Genomic DNA, 22,960 nt, shown 5'->3' on the forward strand with positions numbered 1-22,960 from the left:
GAGTTTTCTTAAAATATTATACAGCGATTATGTACAACATTGTTTAACAAAATAAAATTTTTAGTATGTATTAAAACTCTAACAGCTAAAATTAAATAATAATTGAGAAATTAGCTTACTAACAGGAGAAAAGCAAAGAACAATATGTAGATTGTCTCTTGCGCGAGATATAAAGAAGTTGTAAAGGTTTTCAGCGGTTGGGATTATACTAGAATTAAACTTTTTCATTTTAGGTATGAGCTCATTACAGATTTCGTCTATTTCATCTCTTGCAAACAAACCAGAAACCTTGGTAGTGAAAGAGTTTTTAAAGTAAACCTAAAAACTTTACAAAACAATTACTTAAAAGTTTTTGCACTTATAAATGTAATTTTGATAAAATCGTAAAACTTTATAGAAAATCATTTAACAACATACCTCTCCAGAAGAAAGAATATTGTTAAGATACTCAAGGAAACCTTCATTTTTGATGTCATTGTCAGTAAAGACAAAAGTCATTCCATGGCCTTCAGATCCAGCTTTCCTATACAGACACTTCAAATCTTCCATTAAATTTGTCGCATTGTACGCTCTGGAAATGTATTCGAAACATTGGTAAACTAATAACTAAAACTAAAAGTTGAAAATTTATTGTCTACAATAACTATTTTTCTTTAATATACAAAAAAACTTAAAACCAGTGTTTTGAAAAAGTTAGTAAAAATTAAATTGAAAAGTATGGAGTAAAACGAAATTGTTAACAGCGGTAAATATTACACAAAACATTAATATAGAATATTATCTCACTTCGAGAGCGTAATTTGAAAGTAATCGTATCCAGCAATGTAAGTAGCTAGTTTAGTCAAACTTTGCTTTCCTGAGCCTCCAACTCCAACCAATAAGGCGCTTCCTCTGGGAGTTCGAATGATGCGAGATATCTATAAATTATATTAGTTTTAAATAAAAAGTTTCAGAATGTCTTACCTATTTTGCTATGAAGATATAAGTAAAAATTTGTAATACCGTTTAACTGCAAATATAAACATACAAATGTATACACCAAAATTTTTAAAATAAATAAAGCTTAAACACTTACTTAAATTATTTTTCATTGATCAGTAGCTAAAATATACAGTTTAAAGATAACTACTTATAACATTTAAAACTCAACAGTATAAACATTGTTCAGTATAAAAAACACAGTTTTTGAATTTTATAAAAAAAATTATGTCTACTTTGCACTAATTGTTAAAAAAGAAAAATTCATTTTATTAATACTAAAAATTAATATAAGAGCTAACAATATTATTTTAAGCTTCAGCAGTGATAGTGTTAATAAAAACTAACAAAAATTGCATTATACCATAACATAGGTACATAGAAAGAAACACTTCAAATGATTTTTTAATGTAAAACTAATCTAACTTTAATAAGATGAGTCATAGCATCTTTAAAGAAGACAAGATCCATGCTAGCTCCTCTCACTTCTTCGTTGTACTGATGCATGAATTCGCGCAGTTTGTCTGCAAACTCAGGTAAAGGAGGTATCTAGAATTGATAAAATGAAATTAATCTTAACAATAAAATTTCGATGTTAATTTATTATGTATTGTATTGTTATTTATAAGTCACACAAAGTAACGTGTGATTTACAAGTAACAAAAGAAGTTTATCAATAAAAAACGAACTTTTTCATAAACTTTAGGAGCATCCATGCCTTCCTCAGTTTTATCTCCGGAATCCCTTTCTTCAGGCTCGTCTCCTTGGAACTCCTCTGCATCTCTGAGGAAGTCAACATACCACGGTTCGCTTCCATCAACGAATCTCTTATACTCTTCACCGAGCGCATCATTTACAACCGACGTTATCTGCTTTTCAAACCATTCATTGTCTTCGTATGACACGAACCTTTGAAAAAAAATCACATCACTGTGTAGGTACGGTTATACCTCAAAAAAACACCAAGAAAAAAAGCAATCTTAAAAATAAATTTATTATAACAGTGTAAACATCAGACTTATTTTTAAACTTTACTAAACAAATGAAATTACTCAAATTCTTTCTTTTCCAATATATTTCATCAACTTTCATCAGGGAAAATACAATTGAACAATAAACTAAGATAAAACACAAACAATATATATTACATAAATATACTAATTAATCACTTAACTAAATTCAAGCGTAACCAACATAAGTAAAGTTGAAAATTGAACTGTCAACTAAAAACAAGAATAAAAGAGGATGTTCCAAAATTTATTTCTTACATCAGTGACAAAAAAGAAAAAAAGAGCGTAGCAGTCAAAAATGCGATGAAAAAATCAGCTTTAGCTGAACATTTAGTAAACAATACTTGTTGTAGAAACAATTTTGATATTTCAAAATTTAGTATTATGAGACAATGTTCAAATACTTTGGAATTAATAAGGTTAGAAGCCATTCAAATACATTTAAATAAACCTAGTTTATGTAAAAAAGAAAGAATTTGATTCATATTTAGCCTTATTTATTAAAAAGCCATTTTGTGATAGCTCAATTTTTAACTTTACTTATGTAGATTACGCTTGAACTTAGTTAATTGATTAATTAGTACATTTATGTATTATATACTTTTTGTGTTTTATCTTAGTTTATTGTTTCAATTGTATTTAACCTGATGATAATTGATGAAATATATTGGAAAAGAAAGGATTTGAGTTATTTTATTTATTTAGTAAAACTTATTCTAGTTTATTAATATAACTTAAATGAGACTAGGTAAAAAACTTGAATTTTTTTGAAATAAACTATTTATTAACTTAACTTTATTGAAACTTTAAAACTAATAAAATTATTTTTACAGAGATTAAAGTTGTATTTAATAAAAATTTGGTCATTAATTTAGTTAAAAACTTTGTAGTTAAAATTTATAAGTAAAAGAAAAAGAAGAAAATAAAATTATTGTTTAGTAAAAATATATTTTAAAACTAGTACTTCAGCAATGAACTAAACAGAAAGAGAAAAAAAAATGTTAATTCTTACCTTTGTCATTAACGCAAGTAACCATTTAAGACTAAAAAATCAGAAATTGTCATTTTGTTCATTGTAAATTACTTTGTGTATATAATAATCCTTATTATCTATCAAAATGCTAATCGCATTTATACTTATAAAAAACTATATTCACAACTAACCTATCAGCGATAACCCTGCAACACTCATGCTTCCACAAATCAATCAAGTCGTGTTGTGTTGTCATTTCTTCTGCTTTTATGTTTAAAATTCCCTGCCAGATGCGTGACAAATCTCTCAAATTGAAAATGTAGTGAAACTTTGCGGGAGTGGCCAACATTTTTCCTTTAGTTGCTTGCCACAAAACTCTGGTGCAGGGTACAAGCTCAGACACAAAAGAAATTACTTCTTCAGAAAACCCCCTTTCTTTGCAGAAGTATCCTCTTCCAATGGTTCCTTTAAAAAGTGTTATTTTATATAATATTATGTTATATAAAGATAGAACTTTAAGAGAAAAAATAAGTAAAAAAAAAGTATTATGGAAATATGTACTATACAATGCATACATTTTAAAATGTTATAATTGTAACAATAAATATTTTAAATAAACTAACGTAGGATAGTTTCGTTTTACATTAACAAAAGTTTTAACATAAATTCATTTCTATTTACAAAGTATTTAGCTCTACAATAAAAAAGCTAATAAAGGTTATAAAAGTTAATCAAAGCCATTTTGAGCAATCAAATACTTTAAACTTATCAACTCAGAATCTAAAAACAATATTAACCAAAAATTTTGTCAATAGAAGCATTCGATGGAAGTGTGCAATTAAATACATTGAACTGTCGTTTAAGTCTCTCAGGAATGTCGTTTCTGCCGCCTCCGGGATGGATCATAGCACCAATGAACTGCACATCGACTATACCGAGGAAGTCGCCTGGTTTGTCGAGCGAGTACATACCGTCCATCTCCATTTGCTGCCTCACAATCTCGTTTGTAATCTGCAAATATTGATTACTGATTAATCACGTAGATGGTATCGATCAATCATTTTAGTGAAAATGAACTTTCTTTGTTCAGCGGAAACTGTTTATACTTTTTTTATGAACAAAGTGTTAACTAAAAAATTACATAACAAATTTGAAAATTTTAAATTAAAATAACCTGGTCACCCCACTCATTGATGATAGGCATGTTAATGTCGTCAATAAAAACTGTCATTTTTCTACCGCTAGGGGGTCCGTAAGTACTACCCATTCTCTTATCTACATATCCTTCAATAGTGTGCTGTAAAAAACTTAAGTTATATATTTACATTGTACTGTATCTTTCAATCTTTTAAATTAGTTAAAAGATAATTTAGATATAATTTCAAAACTTAGATAATTAGTAAACTATAAAATTTATAAACTAGTTTAGTATATACATTATAACAATACATGTGCAAAAAGGAAAAATAGTACTGTGCAACAGAACTTTACTTTCAAAAACAAACTGAAAAAATTTAATATTTAGAAAACGTGAAAAACCTGAAACATTATAGGCTCAGTAGCAGAACTGAAATTGAACGACTTGGTCATCATTATCTCTTTGTCAAAAGTACCCATATAGTTCTGTATTACCACAGTTTTTGCTGTACCTTGCTCTCCTATTAACAAAACGGCCTGTAAAAAGTATAATTTTAAAAATAAGATCCACAAGATAATGTTGCACTTAAACTTTTCTATTAATATATTTTTAACTAAAACTTTAATTTCACTATCATGTTTAAGTTATGAAAATTATGAGGAAATGTAAAATGTTTACATCCATTTTGTAAACTTAGTAAGAATTATTCTATTCCAACCTTAGCTTGCTTCGCAATGATATCAATCAAGTATTGTGTCCTGACGTTGTCTACATTGGGTACCAGAATGCTGGCGTACTCAGGAATTTGATCTGTTGGGTACTTGTACTCCACAATTCTTTCCGACCAGTGTTCCCAAGTTCCACGCTCTACGTTGGGTACGTACTCAAATATGGTGTGGCCCAGACCAGCTGGCAACACTGGCAAGTCCAGCTTACTTTCGTGGTTGACCAGAAAAGCTTCCATTTGTGCCCTGTGATTAGTTGATAAATTTTTGATTTTAAAAAAATTTAGATACTTTTTAACTTGATATTTTTGCTAAACTCTAAAGTTGTTAAGCTTAAATTTTAAAAACAGACAATAAAATAGTTTTATTGTAATCGTTTAGTATTTGATAGTTTAAAAAAATATAAAATAATATTTAACACTATACGAAGTTAGATTAATATATATATAACCTATAAGTAAGTTCTAAAACACCAAGCATATCATTGTTTATTTAGTAAATTTATTTACCTGTCTTCTAGCTCAAGCAAGGCCCCCACACTCCACATAAGAGCAAACACAAACAATTTGCTGATTGTTGCATTGAAATCATTGCAGTCCTCACGAGCTGGAATAGTACCAGCTAGCACATTACATGCCTAAAAGTTTAAACGTTTTAAATTATCATACATGAAAAAAATCTATCGAATTTACCTTTTAAATTTTAAACCTAATTAATAATTTATTCATGTTAAATTAAGTATAAGCTTACGTTCTCATTTCCCAAATCTAAAAACGGTGTTTTTAAATTGCAAAGAAACAAAACAGCAAACATATGGAATTGACATGATCAAAATTACCATTAAGATAAAAATAATTATCTCAAACTTGAGCGATGTAGTTGCATTCGTACATGGACATTTTTGGCAACAAGTTTTGAGAGGCAAAAACGTAAAGATCATCGAAGACAGAGTGGAACAACTCTCTAATGATATCTACTTCTGTTTGAGGCCGCGACAACAACCATCCCTGAATGTGTACATTTTGTATTTGAGTTTACAGTACAACTAACAATAAAATGTATTAGATAATAACAAAATAAACAAACATCAAGTATTGGTCTCCAGTCCAACGCAGAAGAGCTCATAAAAACCATTCCGTTCCTAGATACAGTAGCTGGTGAGGCATTGTCAATATTGTGCACCTGTGGTAAGGTACAAACAAATAGGTTGATTATGGAAAACATTTAAAATATTTACTTAGAAACGAACTTCGAATAATATTTTACAGTTAGGAGCCATAACAAGTCGATCTCCGTTTGCAAGAGTCAGGGTTTTGTTGTCATCCAAAACTGAGTTCAAATTTTCAATCCAAATAGCATCGACTGGTCCATCCAAAATCAACCACAAGTTGTCACCTAATAAAAAACAAGTATAAAGACTATTAAAAAAAACTTAAAAATACCTTTAGACTAGCTGTACACACAATCAATTCTTCTTATGCTAAATAGTAGATATATACCTTGATAAAGTCAGAAGCAATTTAAGATAAAGAAACATTATGATATCAAAATATGTTACTATATAGTTGAGTTATTTAAAATACAATATATGTTTTAACATTGTTTTACGCACTAGCCATACTTATAATTTAACATTCCGTGGAACTGTTCATACCTTATGGACAAATAAGGGTTGTTAATTTTATGAAGTATTTCTGTAAGATAAAATGTTGTTTTTTGTAGATATAAAGTTTTACAGATAAAAGACGTTCGTACTCAGAAAGTTAAACCTAGGTTGTTTTTATTTAAACGTAATGGAACTTACCAGCTTTAGTTTTGTGGGATCGTCGCCACAAAGTGCTGAATATTCCATCAGTCCAGTCATTAGTGGCTACATCTAATCTACCAAACATCTGTGGTGCAGTAATCGCCTTTGGATTCATTCGAACTTCTCTATTTGTTTATAAAAAAAGAATAATTGATTGGTTTAATACAGGAAACAGTTGCTTTATAAGTAAAAAAAATTACAAGGAAAAAAAAAGTTTTTTCTAAAAACATACACTAAAAATATTTTAGTAAAGCTCCTGCTTATTAACCATAGACTCATTCACAAAGGTAAACTATACTTTATAATAGCTCTTGAAACATAAAAAACATAAAAATCTGTACGTATTTGTTTCTATCAAAAAAAACCTACGCGCTCATATAATTGTAATAAAAACTTTGATACCGAAATAATGACATGAAGATTCTTTTATAAGAGCTAATTTAGTTGTACTTACAAAGCTACAACAATTTATTGTTAATTTTAAAAGAAGTATAATAGTTTTTCTTCAAAAATTCTTTTTTTTACGATTTAAGTACTTTATTTATTTCCTTTTAACAAGTTTTGAAGCACGAATGAGATTAGACACACACTAAAAAAAGCTGCTGCAGTTTTTAAACTAAAGTGCTTACTTATGAGGGCTACCACATGTGGTCATGGCTTTCATCAGCAAGTTGATACATTTTGTTTTACCAGCACCGCTCGGACCGAGAGCCATCATGCCATGCCTCACACGCTGTGTCTCAAACAGTTGAACTACCTACAATGACTAGTGTTAAACAGTTTTGAAAAAGGGAAATTATATAGAAAAATAAAAGTGAGGATCCGAAATTTACAGCAAATATAACACGTTAAGAAAAATATATCATATTAATGAAAAAAATTTTGCGCCAAAACACTGAAGTTTACAATTGGAGTCTAAATATCACCTTTAAGTTCCAAGGAGGATGGTTAATAAGACCCATGGGAGTAACATGTTCCTTGATAGCAGCTTGCAAGTCAACATAAGTGGCACTATCAAGCACTATTCCTGGGAATAAATCTCCAATCAAAGACAAGAACAGAGGCTCGTCCTCATCAACCTAAAAGTGTTACATATTTTTGTATATATCAAGTTTATCACAGTAGTGTTTAAACAATAATAAAAAAGACCTTTGAAATAAAACATCATTTATAAAAAAATATATGAAAATTATTGCTTTAGCTAAAACAAAAAATAAAATATCAAAGTTGTTTTTGTAACTAAATAAAAAAAAAACAGTTTAATTTGCAAAAAAATGTACCTTAAACTTTTTAAATAAAATAATACACAGAAACAGAAGCTAACAAGTTTAGACAAGTTCATGTCTCTGAGGACCCTCATAACGATTGTTGATTCGCTTTCACCAACTCTCTGCCTTTTGTTGGCTCCTAATGTCCTCAAAACTGACAAAATATTTCTCAATCCAAAATCATAGTGAACCTAAAATGTACACATACTTATTAGATAAACTATATTTTACAACTTTGTAACTTTTGATGTGTGAAGGTGTATACAGCATTTTGCAATAAAAGTTATATTACCTTGCACTTATTAATATGGTATTAATGTATACAAAAAAAAGTGAAAATATGTAAACAACAACCTTTTAAATTCTTTAAAAATACTTTAAATAAAAATCAAAGTATAAACAACTATCACATTTAAACCTGTTTGGTCAGTTGTTCTTCGCACAGTTTGTAAAGAGTAAAAAACTTTTGGGCTAAAAGCTGATTTTCTTGGAAACCACAGCTAGCAAGTTTCACTCTCATAATTATCTAAATAAATTTTTCTTTCAATAAATCTCTTAACAAAACAAAAGTTAACTAAAATAAAACTATTCTAACAACAAAACAATTAACTTGATAAATTATTTTAGAAGAAAAAGTAGCAAACCTGTCTGTCTGGTACCATCATGGCTACCGTGCGGAACTGAACTTTTAAATTTTCAGGAAGCTCCTGTCTTCCAGCGTATCCAGGATTCTAAAGAAAAAAAACGAATAAAGTTTAAGGAAGATAACTTGTTTTAGCTACAACAAACAAGCGTACCATGGTAATGAAGAGACCAAATTCAGGATTGATAGAAACATGATCACCGTCTGTAAAAATAAAGCTGTCTTTGTGATCCTTTTTGGCTTGAAGCACGATGTATATTTGCTGGGCAGCCACCGACAAAACTGGCAAGTCAATACGATTAAACTCGTCAAAACATCCCCAAGATCCTGACTGTGCAAGTCCTAAAAATGTAATAATACAGAATTAAAGTATAAATAAGTATTCAATAGTTTAATTTTTTAGCTGACAATAAAAACAAATTAATTAAATAAGTTTAAATTTATGAACGTGTTATATATATCGTATGTCAGTCAATCCAAAGTGATTTATCTAAATCAGGGTTTCCCAAAGTGGGCCATGACAGATACTCAGGGGGCCAAGAGCAGCAAAGGGGGAAGAGGGGGGGCCATGAGCAGTAAAGGAGCCACAGGGGGGCCATGAGGCCATAACTTGAAACTTACACTAGATATTCTTGAGTTGCAGATGAAGAGCAAAAAAAAAAAAAAAAAAGGTCTGATGTATATTCTATGGTAGTTTAGAAACTTACACTAGGTATTCTTGAGTTTCAGATGAAGAGCAAAAAAAAAAAGGTCTTATGTGTATTTTATCGTAGTTTATGAGTGATCTATATGTAGAACGGGGCCATTACTTTTTCAAACTCTCTAAAGGGGGCCATTAGCAAAAAAGTTTGGGAAACCCTGATCTAAATGAACAAAAATGTATGTAATGTATTTTTTTCAATATAAACAAAGTTTTAATCTAGTGATTCTTTGAAAAAAAGAACCTTCTATCTATAACAGGGTTGCCACTCTTTGGATCAAAAAATCTTCTCTGAGTGACCAAAAACTTCCCTGAGTTTCCCTGATTTTTTTTCAAATCTTTATTATTTATTAAAATATTACATTGTTAAATTTCAAAAGCAAGGCTAAAAAATTTCTAAATTAGCACTTAAAAATGAATAAAATTAACTGTTTTGAACAAAACTTTGAAACTGGATTAACTAAATCCCATTCTAGATCTAGAAAAAATTTTCCCTGAGATTTTTTAGAAAATCTTAAAATTTCCCTGAAATTTTTAGTAAAAATCAAAACTGCCCTGAGTTTCCCTGGGTTTAAAAAAAAATCAAAATTCCCTGAGTTTCCCTCAGATTTTCTATAACTTGAAAATTCATTAAGTTTCCCTGAATTTCCTGAGTGTGTGGCAACCCTACTATAATGAGAAAAGAGAGTCTAACATAAAATATTTGAAGATTATACTGAAAATTGAAATTAGTATAGTTTCTGTAAAATTATTTAAAATTACGCTACATACCTTTGTAGATACGGCCGAGACCCCTAAAGTCCATTTGATCTGAGCAGTTAAACACGACCACATATTTTCCTAGAGCTTTACCCATGTCTTTGGTGGTCTCAGTTTTTCCAGTTCCAGCGGGACCGGCAGGGGCTCCACCCATATGCATACCAAGCGCTTGTGCTAATGTGATGTAGCACCTAGTGAATTTTGTAAAAAGCTGTATAGATTTTTATTTTAGGAAAAGAAAAGTAAGTGTTTCTTATTTTAACTTATTAATTTTTATCACTTCTAACTTACTTCTTTTTTTCAATTTTCACAAAATAACGTAGTTTATATTACAATTTTCTTAACTTTTTTAATTCTCACAATTTTTATTTTCACTGAATGATGTACTAAACAGAAAATACAAGAATTTAAACAGTATATACCAACTTAAAAACAATGCAAACCTGTCAGTAAGAGGTGTAATTACAAGACGCTCAGTGCAACCAAGGAATTCGTGCTGATATTCAAAATCGACGTCTGTAATGCTCACTTGCACCAAATCTGCTTCTGAGTTAAAGTAAAACCTGGATTGCTTCAGCCACTCAAAATCGCTGATCGCTTTAACGTGCATTCTTACCTAAAATTAAAACTGTTTTTATTCTTTTTTACAACAATATACTTTTAGGCAAAAGTAAAAATCAGTCAATATAACAACTATAGCATGATTTAAAAAAAGTACTTCTTTGTTTTTAAAACTTTTTTAATTTTTAACCTATATGAAAATATATTTCAAGCAACTAAATTAACCATATCATTAAAAATATCTCTCTGATGAACGTGTATCGTGATGAATGTCTCGTATTTGACGCGTTCAAACTTTCCAAGGTCTTTAGTAGTCTGCATGATAAGAGTATTCAGCAGTGAAAGAAAGCTTTGGTTTGTGACTTGCATAAGTTTCTTGTCTGTTTTCGCATGCGTCAGCGCCTCTTCTGAATCTCGAGTCCATAACAACTGCAAAGCTAGTAAACCAACCTGTTTAAAGGAATTATAAAATATTAACAAATGTTGATTCTCTTACTTACAATACTTTAGTAATTTATATTTATTAACATTACTTACAACTTTTTGAACTGGTTAAAAAAGCTTTTTACAGATATAAACTGCTTGAATAAGTACAAATTTAACTAAAAATAAACGATTTAAAAAAATACGTAAAGATATTTATGTTTTGTTGAATACAAATGTATTTTACTTTATTTTTCTCATTGTGTGTCCTGTTTAAGTGGCTCAGGTTTTGATGCCTGAGTCCAACATTGCACAATAAACAAAATAATATTCAAAATTTGTTTTAGCAGTAGTTCATAAAAAATCGATAAAAATACTTATAATATGTTTTGTTAATTTAAACAAATAAATTGTTTTTAGTTTGAGGTTTTTTGTCATACTATCAAGTTATCAAGTTTGCTTTTGTTAAGTTTTGTTCGGTTTTACACAAAGTTTTGTTCGGTTATTTAGTTTTTTACAAGTTTCTATATTTTTAATTTAAATATATATAGTTGAGATTAAAATTCAACAGTAATAAAAAATAAAATAAATTGAGATTATAATACTAGATAGTCAATATTATAACAGTAATTATAATATTATATAAGATAATTTACAAGATTAAAAGAGCTATTAGATCATTTTTTATTGGAGGTGTATATTAAATAATTTTTTTCAAAATACAGAAGTATCATGATAGTTTTTTTGTTTTAACTTTTGAAAAACTCAAACAAAAAATTACATGGTTTTAGTTATTCTGCTAACTTTTATGTCAACAACAAAGGATTAATTTTATATAATTTAGGCTACAATTATAATAAGTAATTCTAACAACAAAAATATTTGAAGCTCAATAGTTAATTAAAATACGTTTAAGCATTGTTCTAAAAACTATAATACCAATCGATATTATTTAGTAATATAATTATTTCTGTTAATTTTATTTGTTGAAATTAATAAAATATTTGATGTTACAAATTCATATTTTTTAACTTGTTAAGAAATATAATAACACTGCAAATAGAGTTTACAATTTAAAAATTAGTTTAAATGAATTTAAATTATATTTAGTTTTCAAACAATTAACTTAATATACTGATTTGGAATCAGTTTTTTGTATCCTAGCAACAACGAAAAGCAAAACATAGTCCTTAAAATATTGAACTCGATAGACGTAAATTAATATATCTGTTGTTTAATGTTGTAATGAAAGTTTCGTAAATTTTGTAGTGGGAATCTAAGCCAACTGATATGAGTGGTGTCAAAGCCGTTAAAAAGAAGCCGCCGAAAGGCTTGAAAAGGCCTCCGCCGAACATAGAAGAAAAAGAAAGTGAAGATGACTTTTTTGCTTCGTTGGGAGTTAAACACGAAGAAAAAGAAGATATAAATTTTGGAAGTGAAAAAGAAGATATAAATTTTGGAAGTGAAAAAAATATAAACTACGATGAAAGCGATGTAGCTTTGATTAACATAGATAAAAGTGATTCGAATAAAAGCCAATTTTCTGAGCTTGATAATGTAAAAAAGAAAAAAGTTAAAAAGAAAGTCAGGATTAGCAGAGGATCTGTTGTTACAGACGGTACTGGACTAATGTTTATAGAAAATAAAAAATCAATCCAAAACAATCTAGATGAAAAAGTTTCAGAAAGTTCTTTTTCTTCGTTAGAAAACAAAAAGACAAATGTAAAACCTTCTAAAAGTTCTGTTAGGTCTGAAGAGACCCATAAAACAAAAACTAAGTCTTTGAAAAAAACTGAAAGTTCGACTACGGCAAACAAAAGTAGTGCCAAGTCTTCTAAAAGTACTTTAAGCTCAATAATAAGTAAGATAACAAGTAAGATTAAGCCTTCAAAAAGTAATGCTAGTTCAAAAACGAGCAAAACTACCAATAATAAGTCTTCTAAATCTTCAATAAATTCGGCTTCAACAGATAAAAGTAAAACTAATGTAAACAAAAAAGCACCAGTGAAGACACCAGCGAAAAAAATTGAATCTAAGTCTAAAGACAAAACTAAAACAAAAGAAAATTCAGCAACGAATTCTAATGACAAAACTGCTAAGGGCGTGAAAAAGAAACCGCAGACTAGCACTGCAACTAAGTCACAAAGTAAGGTTAGCAGTTTAGACAAAGCTGAAAGTCAAAGTGATGCTGAAAGCACGACCTCAAAAATCAGCTCCGAAATCACACAAAATACCAACCAAACATCCCGTACAGCTGCAAAAAATAGTAATAAAAGTGCAGCTTCAAAAAATACAAAAATACCAGCAACAAAGAGTGGCACTACGTTATCAAGCAACACAACTCTTACAGCAGCTGAGAAAGATATTTACAAAATAGAAGAACTGCAACCAAATACCAAGTGTGTACATAGTGATTTGCAAGTAAGAGAGGTGATTGATTATTTAAACGATTGCCGCGGGAACTTTAACACCGCAGTGGAAAATTACGACGAGTCAAAAACAGCTTGTTCAACCACGACACTCGAAAAGAACGAATCTATTCTATCAAGTGTAATTAGCTACTTTATGCCGGGCCAAAAAGACGAAGCTAAAAGCACAGCGAAAGGAACAGCTGTAGACAAAATTCCTTTTAATGACCTTTGCACTATGACTAACAGAGAAAGCCTGAACAAAAGTATGCAGAACCAAGAGTATGAGCTTGTGCACGCAATCTACTGCTTTATCAAGGGCAATGGAAATGTTAAGAGTTTAGAGGAGTTGGTGAAGCGGCACACAGAAAAACAAAATTCAAACTCTTCAACACAGATCCAGTATAACGAAAGCATATTTATACAAGCAAACAACTTAATCAATTGTTTAAGAAAAGCCCTTCTCAACCCTTTTGACAACAAACCACAAAGCAAACGCGATCCAAGATCATGTAAGAACACGTCAGAAGTCGACCGACACCGCGCAGTGGAAACTTTGAAGTCAAAATCTTCTGCTTGTCTGCAGGCAAGCGATCTAGACAACTCAGCTTCGAAAGTTTCACACAGCAGCCTAAATTCGTCACAATCAAATGAGAAAAAAGAAGGTGCGTTGGTAAGACTTAAAAAGTCTATAAGCGCTTTACTCGGCCGCATGTTTTCCAGAAGCACTAAAGGAGCGCAAACTACTGACTACGTTTTAAAAAGCAACAAGAATAGAGTAAACAAAGCTACTTTTTCTAAATCAAATAGAAAAAGCTCAGCTTATGATAAGAGTGTTAGTAACAAAGAAATTGTCAGTGAAAATCAAGGTATTTTAACTACTTTGAAAAAATCTGCTAGCAACTTGATCAACTTTTTAAAATCTCACCAACAAAGCAATACCAGCAGTAAAGTAGAATTCACAGATGATCAAGTAGATGATAACCGAAACGACGATCAGATACGTAAATTTATACAGAAAAACGTTTTTCCAGAACAGATAAAAAGAGGAAAAGATAGCATCTTGAGCGATTGTAAGCCAAATAAGAAAAAGTACAGGATTGAAGATATTCGTGATATGAGAAAAAAAGAGCATAAACAGGACGCGGTACTTATAAGTCAGCTTATGAAGCGAATGTCGCAGCTTTCAGTAAAGTTGTGCAATAGTACGCATGACCCTTACTACAACTTATCACTGAATTATTTTGACTACGCTTCCGGTTATGAAAGCCCCACAAGCTCTTCTACCGGAGTTAATGAACTTAATTGAAAGTTTTACTGTTTACAAATTTACTTTTTATTAAGAAAATTATCAGTTTTATACGTTTTATGTAAGGTTTTAAATAAACTATTGCACTGTACTACATAATTATTTTATGTAACGAAAGTAAACGGATGTTTTTAGTGTAAATGTATAAATTATTGAAAAGTAAACTAGATTATAAAAATGTGTAATTAAATTAAAAAACTTTTTCAAAATGGTTTTAGTAACAAATTTATAAAATATATTAAAATAATACATTTTTGTTTGTTATCAATGTTCTATAAACTTTTATTTAAACAATAAACTATGATTAGATTAAAAAAATAATAGTTGACGAGACTTAAACACATTGAACATTTATATCAAAAAAAGTTTTTAAGAATAAACCAAACAAAAACGAATAAAAACGGCAAGAGTTACTTTTTTATATGTTGTTTTTTAAATTGCACGAGTAAACTTTTAAGTTTTATTGTAGCGAAATAGGCTCTAGACTGAAAAGTGACATCATAAAAGGAGGACAACTTTTACAAATTCATTGTCCATCCATTTAAAAATCCTAAAGTAAACTTTTTAACCGAGGCTAAGTAGTTGAATAATTTTAGTAATAAATAAATCTTAATTTAAAAATAATTTATCAACTAAAATTTTATACAGGTACTAGTGTGTATGTATAAATAAATAATATTACAAAAATAAGTTTTTAGGGTAGGTGTCCTTGATTCTAGTTGGCTTAAAAGTTTAAAAATTATATTAATTTCAAACCACCAAAGGACAACAACCTTAATTATAAATTTATTCATAGTAGGTCATTTTGGTTTTGAAGTAAATCAAAATGCAAAACTATTATTAATTATTATTAAAACTATTATTAATTTGATTCATTGATCGATTTCGTTGCTTAGTGATTATTGTAAAAGTTGTGAAATTGATTTAATTAAAAACAACTTGTGTTTGAGTTTCAATTTTGTTTTATGTAGAGTTTGATTGATGTTTGTCAAATATGCCTATAAGTAAAAATGGACGGATCTAAAGCTGTAAAACGAAAGAAAATTAGATACATTTCAAAAAACAAAGAAGGAAGTGAAAGCGATGAAGCATTTAATGACAATAAAGATTTTATAGTTGGTACTAGCTCAAACCTAGAAAACATTAACACAAATAAGAAAAACAAAGAGCTTAAGAAGTATACCTCAGAGCAAATAGCAACGAATTCAAAAGGTAAAGACATTTTTAAGGTTGTAAATAACAATTCGAATAAAGAAAGTGAGGAAGCCATAGCAAAAAAGAAGAGGCTAGAAAAAGTTACCCGTGACAGCTATACCCTAGAAAGAGAGTTTAACGTGGAAAGTTCTTCTGATCATCATATTAAAAGCAATTCAAATTCATCATTATTCAACGATACTAACATAATTGATTTGGTAAAAGTTGAAAGTGAAATAAAAAATGAAAGCAACGGGAATGTTATGCCCAGTCGAAATCCCATTAGCAAGATCAAGCTTAGCGGTATAAAATCAGAGAGTTTTGTTGACGACCCGCTTGGAAAACCTAAGAAAAAAGCAAATTCGGAAAATAATAAAACGAATTTAAATTATTGGAAATCTAAGGAGGGAAGCAGCGATGTTGATGTTCAAAAGTCTGTTTCCGGCAGCCTCAATGAAAAAGAGAAGGACAAGGCAGAGAGTGCCCCGGAACTACCAAGTAGAAGAAGACATCACAGAAGTGTCACGGATGCTGAAAATATTGTTAAAAAAATTATTCATCAACAGTCGATCAGCCAAGACGTGCAAGAAAATAAACTAGACGAATACATAACACCGAAGAAACACAAACACCGCCATCATCATAAAAGTAAAATAGCAGTTGAAGACAACGGTGAACAGTCCAATCAGCGGGAAAACTTGACCGTAACAAAGGTACAAAGAATTAGGATGTACGCCACATCAGAGGATAATAATAGATTTTTATCTTCTGCAAATTTTCCGACTAAAACAAGCAATAACTCAATCGAAAGTCTGCAAACTGTTTGTAACTCAGACACAATAACTACTAACGAAAAGCATAAAAAGAAACACAAACGTAGACACGCTAGAAAATATGATGATGAAGAAGAGGAAAGAATAAGATACGGTGGTGAAAGATTAGAAGACGATGTATCTCAACAATCATTAAAGAACAAGAAGATAGACGTTTTATACGGCAGTGATAAGTCTTTAAAAAGTATACAGAGCACACAAAGTATTATCAAAAAAATTGTCGCAAGTAATGTGACTATAAACATTGTTACAGGAAACACGTACAAAGAAAACAATGAGGTTGATCATTATAACGAAAATAAAACTGAAAGTAAACTAATTGTACAAAATTGCTCGGAAACATTTAAGAAAGAAGAATTACCAAAAATATCTGTAAGTAATAAAGAACATGCATCTCAGACTGATTTTGAGCTAAAGTTAAAAAATAGCCAAGTTATATGCGAAAACACAATGTATAAAGTTATGATTATTACATACACAAACGATAATGATAACAAAAATACAAAAGTTCAGTATACTGAAAAATTAATAAACGAGAAAGAACTACTCAAACGCGACGAAATAACAGAAAATCAAAATGGGTGGACTGTAACTATGATAGAAGAGGTAAAAGGAGATAAAATTCCGAAAAGTAAATCAACTTTAAATAGTAAAAACAAAATTGTTAACTCTGGAAGCAATTGGCTCATAATAATGGACGATAAAGAAAATATTGAGTATAAAAAATCTAGCACTACGATAGATATAAATGACTTAGGTAGAGAATGGTGGGGTAAACTACAAGCGAACCTGTCTACCGTTATTCAGAACATTAGTCAAAAAATATCAGAAAGTAAGCTAAGCTTAACAAACAAATTTTCATCAAAGGAATCCATTAAAACAACAGAAAGTGGTAATTTTGCTGAACCGGAAGTATTTATAAGTAAATCTGTACAAACTTTAAACGACAGTCAAACTGACATAAACAACAGTCCTGGCGAGAGAAACGTTAATGATTGGTGGAAAAGTTTAAAAAATAATCTTAATGCCATAATTAGTACAATTAGCGCCAATGTAGAAAAAATTCAAGAAAAAGTTTCTACAACTGAGTTTTACAAAACCAACGAAGTTGAAAAAATAGAAAACTGTGACAAGTCAGATACGGCTAAGACAAGCGTTTCGAGTATGCTGGAGCAAGCTAGTGAGTTCGTTAAGCCACTAACTGAAAAAATATCAAGCATTTTAAGCAATCAAGAAAGTCAAACTAATGTAAAAAGTATTTGTTCTGACACGAATTCAAACACTGTTGTAAATAAGCCATCAAATGGTATACTTAAGAAAGGCGAATCAGAAAAAAAGTTGAACGACAGTAACACAAACGTCACGTTTTCTGAAAAAGTTTCAACTAAAATTATAGGGAATACAGTTGACGATACTTGTGATCAAAAAACTAAGGACGAAAAAATCAAGGAAACTGAATGTAAGCCGTCTACAAGTACAATCGAAAAAGTGTTGAGCAGCGCAAGTTACGTCATAGAGACAGTGAAGAGCATGGTTGAACCAAGCAAAGTCAGCAATGAAACTGAAAACTGTGATAAAACTAACGATCTTGAAGAAGAGTTAGTTGCCGCTATATGTAGATTCTTAAAAGGTCAAGAAAACTTAAAAACATTAGAAGATTTAGTCATGAAAAAGAATAAGAAGTTGACAGAGTCACCTTCAAATAATGTTTATTTATTGGACGAAGCAAACAAGTGCAAAATGGCGAATAGTCAAGAAAATGGTAATACATTAGTAAAAACCGAGAATTCAGCTAAAGAAAAAGAATCTCTTGATGACATAAAATTTGACAACGGCGTTAGTAAAACTAATGAAAAATCAGTTGAAGTATCAGATATTATCAAACTTTATTTAAGCAACAACAATGCTACCAATTGCAATCTGACTTGTAACAAAGAAAATTCGTTTATAAATGATTTAAACAAAGACATTTCTCCTAAATTGTTACAGCACTCTAACTGTTACAGCTTTGATAACCCCGAAAGTACAAATTACGTTGATATATTAAGACATTATACCCGACAAAAACCTCAAAAGCGGCATCAATGCAACCAAGTAAAACTTAAAAGCTGCCAAAATAAGCAGACAACAACTTCTACAGTAGTATCTCGCAACACCAAGAAAAAACAGTTCGTCAGTTTGCAGACACAAACTGAAGTTGACACAATAAACGATCGGCATAAAAAAGTTAAAAATAAAAATATGGTTGTACAAACAAAAGAACAAAATAAAAGAATTGTCTACGAAGAAAAACATAAACAAATTCAAACTGAGCATTCAAAATTTCGTAAGAAAACAACAAAAAACAGATGTAATTCTCCAAAAAAAATAAATAAGGGCTTAACTATAAGTGAAAAAGAAGAAAACAAAATACAAAATTTTATACACGAAAATGTGTTTTCAGACAACATACATAAAAAAGTCACTGAGAACGAGCCACTGATGTTCAGTAGTTGCAGCTTGGTAAGAGAAAAAAATTACAGAATAGAGGTTATCAGTGAGGTAAGGGAGGAAGAGTTTAGACAAAACAAGCAAGATATTAACAAGCTGATGAAGCGGTTGTCACAATTATCGGTTAAAACTGCACACAAGGAAAGCTGGACAGACTGCCCAAATTTGATCGACTGTGAGAATTTTTTGGACAGGATTAAAATATCTCTTTCCATGACGGATTGCGACTCGAGCTCTAGTTGTTCGTTTTAGTTTGCGTATCTGTTACAAGTGAAATTTCCGCAAGTTGGACTAAAAATAAATTCTTAATGACTTTTTATGTGTGCATTATATATAAAACTAGCAACTAAAAGAATTATCAGACTTGAATGAAATTTTGTACCGTTTTAATTTAAGGATTACTGTTGACACTGGGAAATTGAAAAACTTACTTGAATTAAACTTTTTTAAATACCTTAATATTTGAAGCTAAGATTGTTTTAAGCAAAAAAATAACTTAACTTACAGCTTATTTAAACTCAAGAACTAAATTAAAGCAGAATTTTTTTATGTGATAATATTTAAACTTTTTCACGATTTTATTGAACTCAATTCGTACAAAATTTTAGACATAACTGTAAAAACTTTGTTAAATGATTTAGAAGGGGAAATAAATTCAAAAAAAGTTATACTAAAATTCTAACATAACCTTGGAAGAATTTAAAACTAAACTTAAGTTTAAGCAGCAAATTATAGGAGTATTTTTTGCTGTTGTAGAACTTGAAAAATATAGTTGAAAACAAATTAAATCAAAACTAATTTCAAATCAAATAGTCTTAAATTGAGGTATTCAAAGGATAAGTAAATCTATATTTTAGGATTGTATAAAAGTTTAAACACTTTTAATCGTTCTATATTTCCTATCAAAATAAACTTATGTAAATTAATTTTGCAGTGTAATCAAACGTTTTGTAAATTTAACATAAAACAATTTTAAGGTATATAGCACCTAAGTTGCCACAATGCTAATTTTGCTATGCAAAATGTTTGTTTGCTTTAATTTGTGTGGGTTTTAACTGATTGAAACCTAGCAAAAATACTTATCACAAACATATTTAAGAAGTTTTTCTAAAACAAAAACTATTAATGAGTATATTTAAAATACATTTTTTGTACGAGTAAAAGTAACTTATATTAGCTTAATATAAAAAATAATGTGGTTGATAAGTGCGTTATAACTATAATTTATAAACGAGGTTATACTTTTTTAGAATTATAAAAAAAATAACTAAATGTATTTAAAAAATACAATATTTACAGTAACTATTTCTCTTTAAAATTTTAAAACAATTTTAATGCTTGTTGCATTGACTTGATTTAAAAAAAAATGATTTTCTTAATAAGATCACACTCATATATGTTGTTTAGCAACGATCGAAACTTAATAAACATTTTATTATTTGTGTTATAACTTATAGCAATAATGATGAACATAATTGAAATTTTGAACATTCGGCAGAGATCATTTGTTAGATAGCATTATACTATGTAGAAACGCACATTTTTGGTCATTAAATAGTTGACATCTCTTGAACTTTATAAGTATTCAATAAAAACATAAAATAGTATGTAGGTTTATTGAATTTACAAACAAACTGTTACTCTGAAAAATACTCTAAAAGTATTGTGTTTAAAGAAAATTGTTAACAGTGAAAATATAACTTAGAAAACTAAACAATAATATCAGATAGTTTATTAATTTTATTGAATGTTATAACTTAGTAAAATGTTATTGCTTTTTTATAGGTTATTTGTAAAAATTAAATCTCATATAACTTTTTTTTAAGCACATTAAAACAAAAATAAAACCAGTTTAAACCAGCTTTTCTATGCCAAATATTATGTAAAAACTTGCTTTTGGGTTTTATTAAAAGAAAAAAACTTCCATACTAGAAATTGTTCAAAAATTGAACAAAAAGCCATAATAATTGATGGTTTAGGATAGTTTTAGATAGTTTTTTTTTGTATGATCAAAAGCTAATTTTCCGGTATAAAATTTAGTTAAAGTACTTAAACTTGAGTTCTACAAAAATAAAAATTCTTAAAATTTTAAGAACATTTATATACATATAATTTAAATTGTACTATGTCTATGTTTTTAAGCTAAACTTCAAAACTAGTTAAAGCGTTTTTAATGCGTTTAAAAATTTTTGTAGCGTATAAAATAATATATTAATGACTAAAATTTGTTAAAAACCTTTCCTCTAGAGTCTAGACCAGAGTTTCTCAAATTGGGCGGTACCGCCCCTGGGGACGATTTTAGTAAGTAGGGGGGGCAATAACTATTATGGGGGCGAAAGGGGGGTGGGGACGATTTTAAAATTTCGAACAGTCATAAAATTTTTACTTTTTAGCTTGGTATTTTACTAATTGTAGCTTGCTATTGAACACTTGACCCCGAGGTAAAACTTAAAGATAAAAAGTCCATTCTGTTTAAGTAAAAATACAGACAAAAAATAAGTGCTGAGGACTACTATTTTCACGTAAATTACATATTTATATCTTTTCTCATTTAACAACTACATAGGTCATAGATAAATGGAATCCCTCTCACCAGTTCATAACCTGATATGTATGCTATTTGGGATCATAAACTATTTAAAAAAATCTATGTTATCTATTAAATTTATCTCGTCATGATATTTTCAATTGTTTTTTAAAATGTCACCTAGTTAGACTATAAAATAAAACTATATTAAAGTCAATTTTAAGTAGGATAAAAAAGTTATTGTAATTAATTAAAATATATTTTGTAAGTTATGTTTTGAAATCAATATTTTGTTTTATAGCTTGCACTACTAAATTTAAAAAAGTAACTTTTGATTATAATGTACTCATATGTTAATCAAATACTTTAAGTATAGGTAGCTGTCAAATTTGCACGAGCGTACGAAATTGCACGAATTTTCGATATTTTTGCACGGGTTGTTTTTTTTTTTCACTATCACTGTTACTCCTAACACTTACCCTCGGTCGGTAACTTTTTTTTTGATATTTTTTTTTTTTTTTTTTAAATTCATCTTTTAAATTTATTATTTTTTTAGATAATTTTTTTTCTATCATTATTACCCCTAACCCAAGGTTTTTGTTTTTTTATTAATTTATCTTTTAGGTGTTTTTTTCTGTTTTATTTTTTTTTCTGTTTGTTTTTACTCTTGTGCAAAAATGTAACTCGTGCAAAACTGGCTCTTGGTGCAAAACTGTCTTCGTGCAACTTTCTGCTCTCGTGCAAATTTGTCTTCATGCAAAAGTATCTTCGTGCAATTTAGTCCCCTCGTGTAATTTTATCTTCGTGCAATTTTGACCCGTTCCCAGGTAGTATATATGTAAATTAGTTATTATTGTAAGTATTTGATAATCACGATAATTTAAGTATATTGTGCAGCTTAAATAGGTTACTTAGCATTAACTACTAAATGTCCGAAATTCGTTATATCAGAGTGTATATATTCATAATGTCAGATTTCAGTTAAGATTTCAGATGGGTAACGTACGATCCAGGTCCAGTCAAATTTCGGCCCGCTAAGTAATTTGAAAACTACTTGTGCAAAACAAATAAAATTTATTTTTTGATACTTAATATTTTGAAATAAGCTTTCGATTTGGTTTTTAGTTCACAATAGCACTTTTTAGATGACAATAATACTAGATCATTTTATTACAATTTTTCCCGAGTTTTTTAAATTTCTTATATGTTAGTTT

The 22,960-nt window shown here is 29.3% G+C and overlaps 1 protein-coding gene across 1 annotated transcript in view; it reads right to left on the minus strand.

The window, feature by feature from the left end:
• Positions 1–22,960, minus strand: part of LOC145833344 (dynein axonemal heavy chain 8-like) — a 59,887-nt gene that overhangs the window by 10,568 nt on the left and 26,359 nt on the right. The window contains exons 38-61 of the mRNA XM_082940526.1: positions 10,788–11,012; positions 10,445–10,617; positions 10,014–10,192; positions 8,697–8,884; positions 8,544–8,630; positions 8,318–8,425; positions 7,956–8,090; positions 7,558–7,710; positions 7,261–7,388; positions 6,629–6,756; positions 6,074–6,219; positions 5,911–6,006; positions 5,691–5,831; positions 5,334–5,461; positions 4,818–5,070; positions 4,501–4,635; positions 4,136–4,258; positions 3,759–3,972; positions 3,153–3,426; positions 1,668–1,887; positions 1,405–1,527; positions 787–917; positions 418–571; positions 124–288 (exon numbers count right to left, since the gene is read on the minus strand). Of these exons, the coding sequence (XP_082796652.1) occupies positions 124–288; positions 418–571; positions 787–917; positions 1,405–1,527; positions 1,668–1,887; positions 3,153–3,426; positions 3,759–3,972; positions 4,136–4,258; positions 4,501–4,635; positions 4,818–5,070; positions 5,334–5,461; positions 5,691–5,831; positions 5,911–6,006; positions 6,074–6,219; positions 6,629–6,756; positions 7,261–7,388; positions 7,558–7,710; positions 7,956–8,090; positions 8,318–8,425; positions 8,544–8,630; positions 8,697–8,884; positions 10,014–10,192; positions 10,445–10,617; positions 10,788–11,012 (3,807 nt within the window). The remainder of the gene's footprint in view (positions 1–123; positions 289–417; positions 572–786; positions 918–1,404; positions 1,528–1,667; positions 1,888–3,152; positions 3,427–3,758; positions 3,973–4,135; positions 4,259–4,500; positions 4,636–4,817; positions 5,071–5,333; positions 5,462–5,690; positions 5,832–5,910; positions 6,007–6,073; positions 6,220–6,628; positions 6,757–7,260; positions 7,389–7,557; positions 7,711–7,955; positions 8,091–8,317; positions 8,426–8,543; positions 8,631–8,696; positions 8,885–10,013; positions 10,193–10,444; positions 10,618–10,787; positions 11,013–22,960) is intronic.

The sequence above is a fragment of the Thalia democratica genome, chromosome 4 (genome assembly GCF_965202585.1).
Source record: "Thalia democratica chromosome 4, ktThaDemo2.hap1.1, whole genome shotgun sequence".
NCBI lineage: Eukaryota > Metazoa > Chordata > Thaliacea > Salpida > Salpidae > Thalia > Thalia democratica.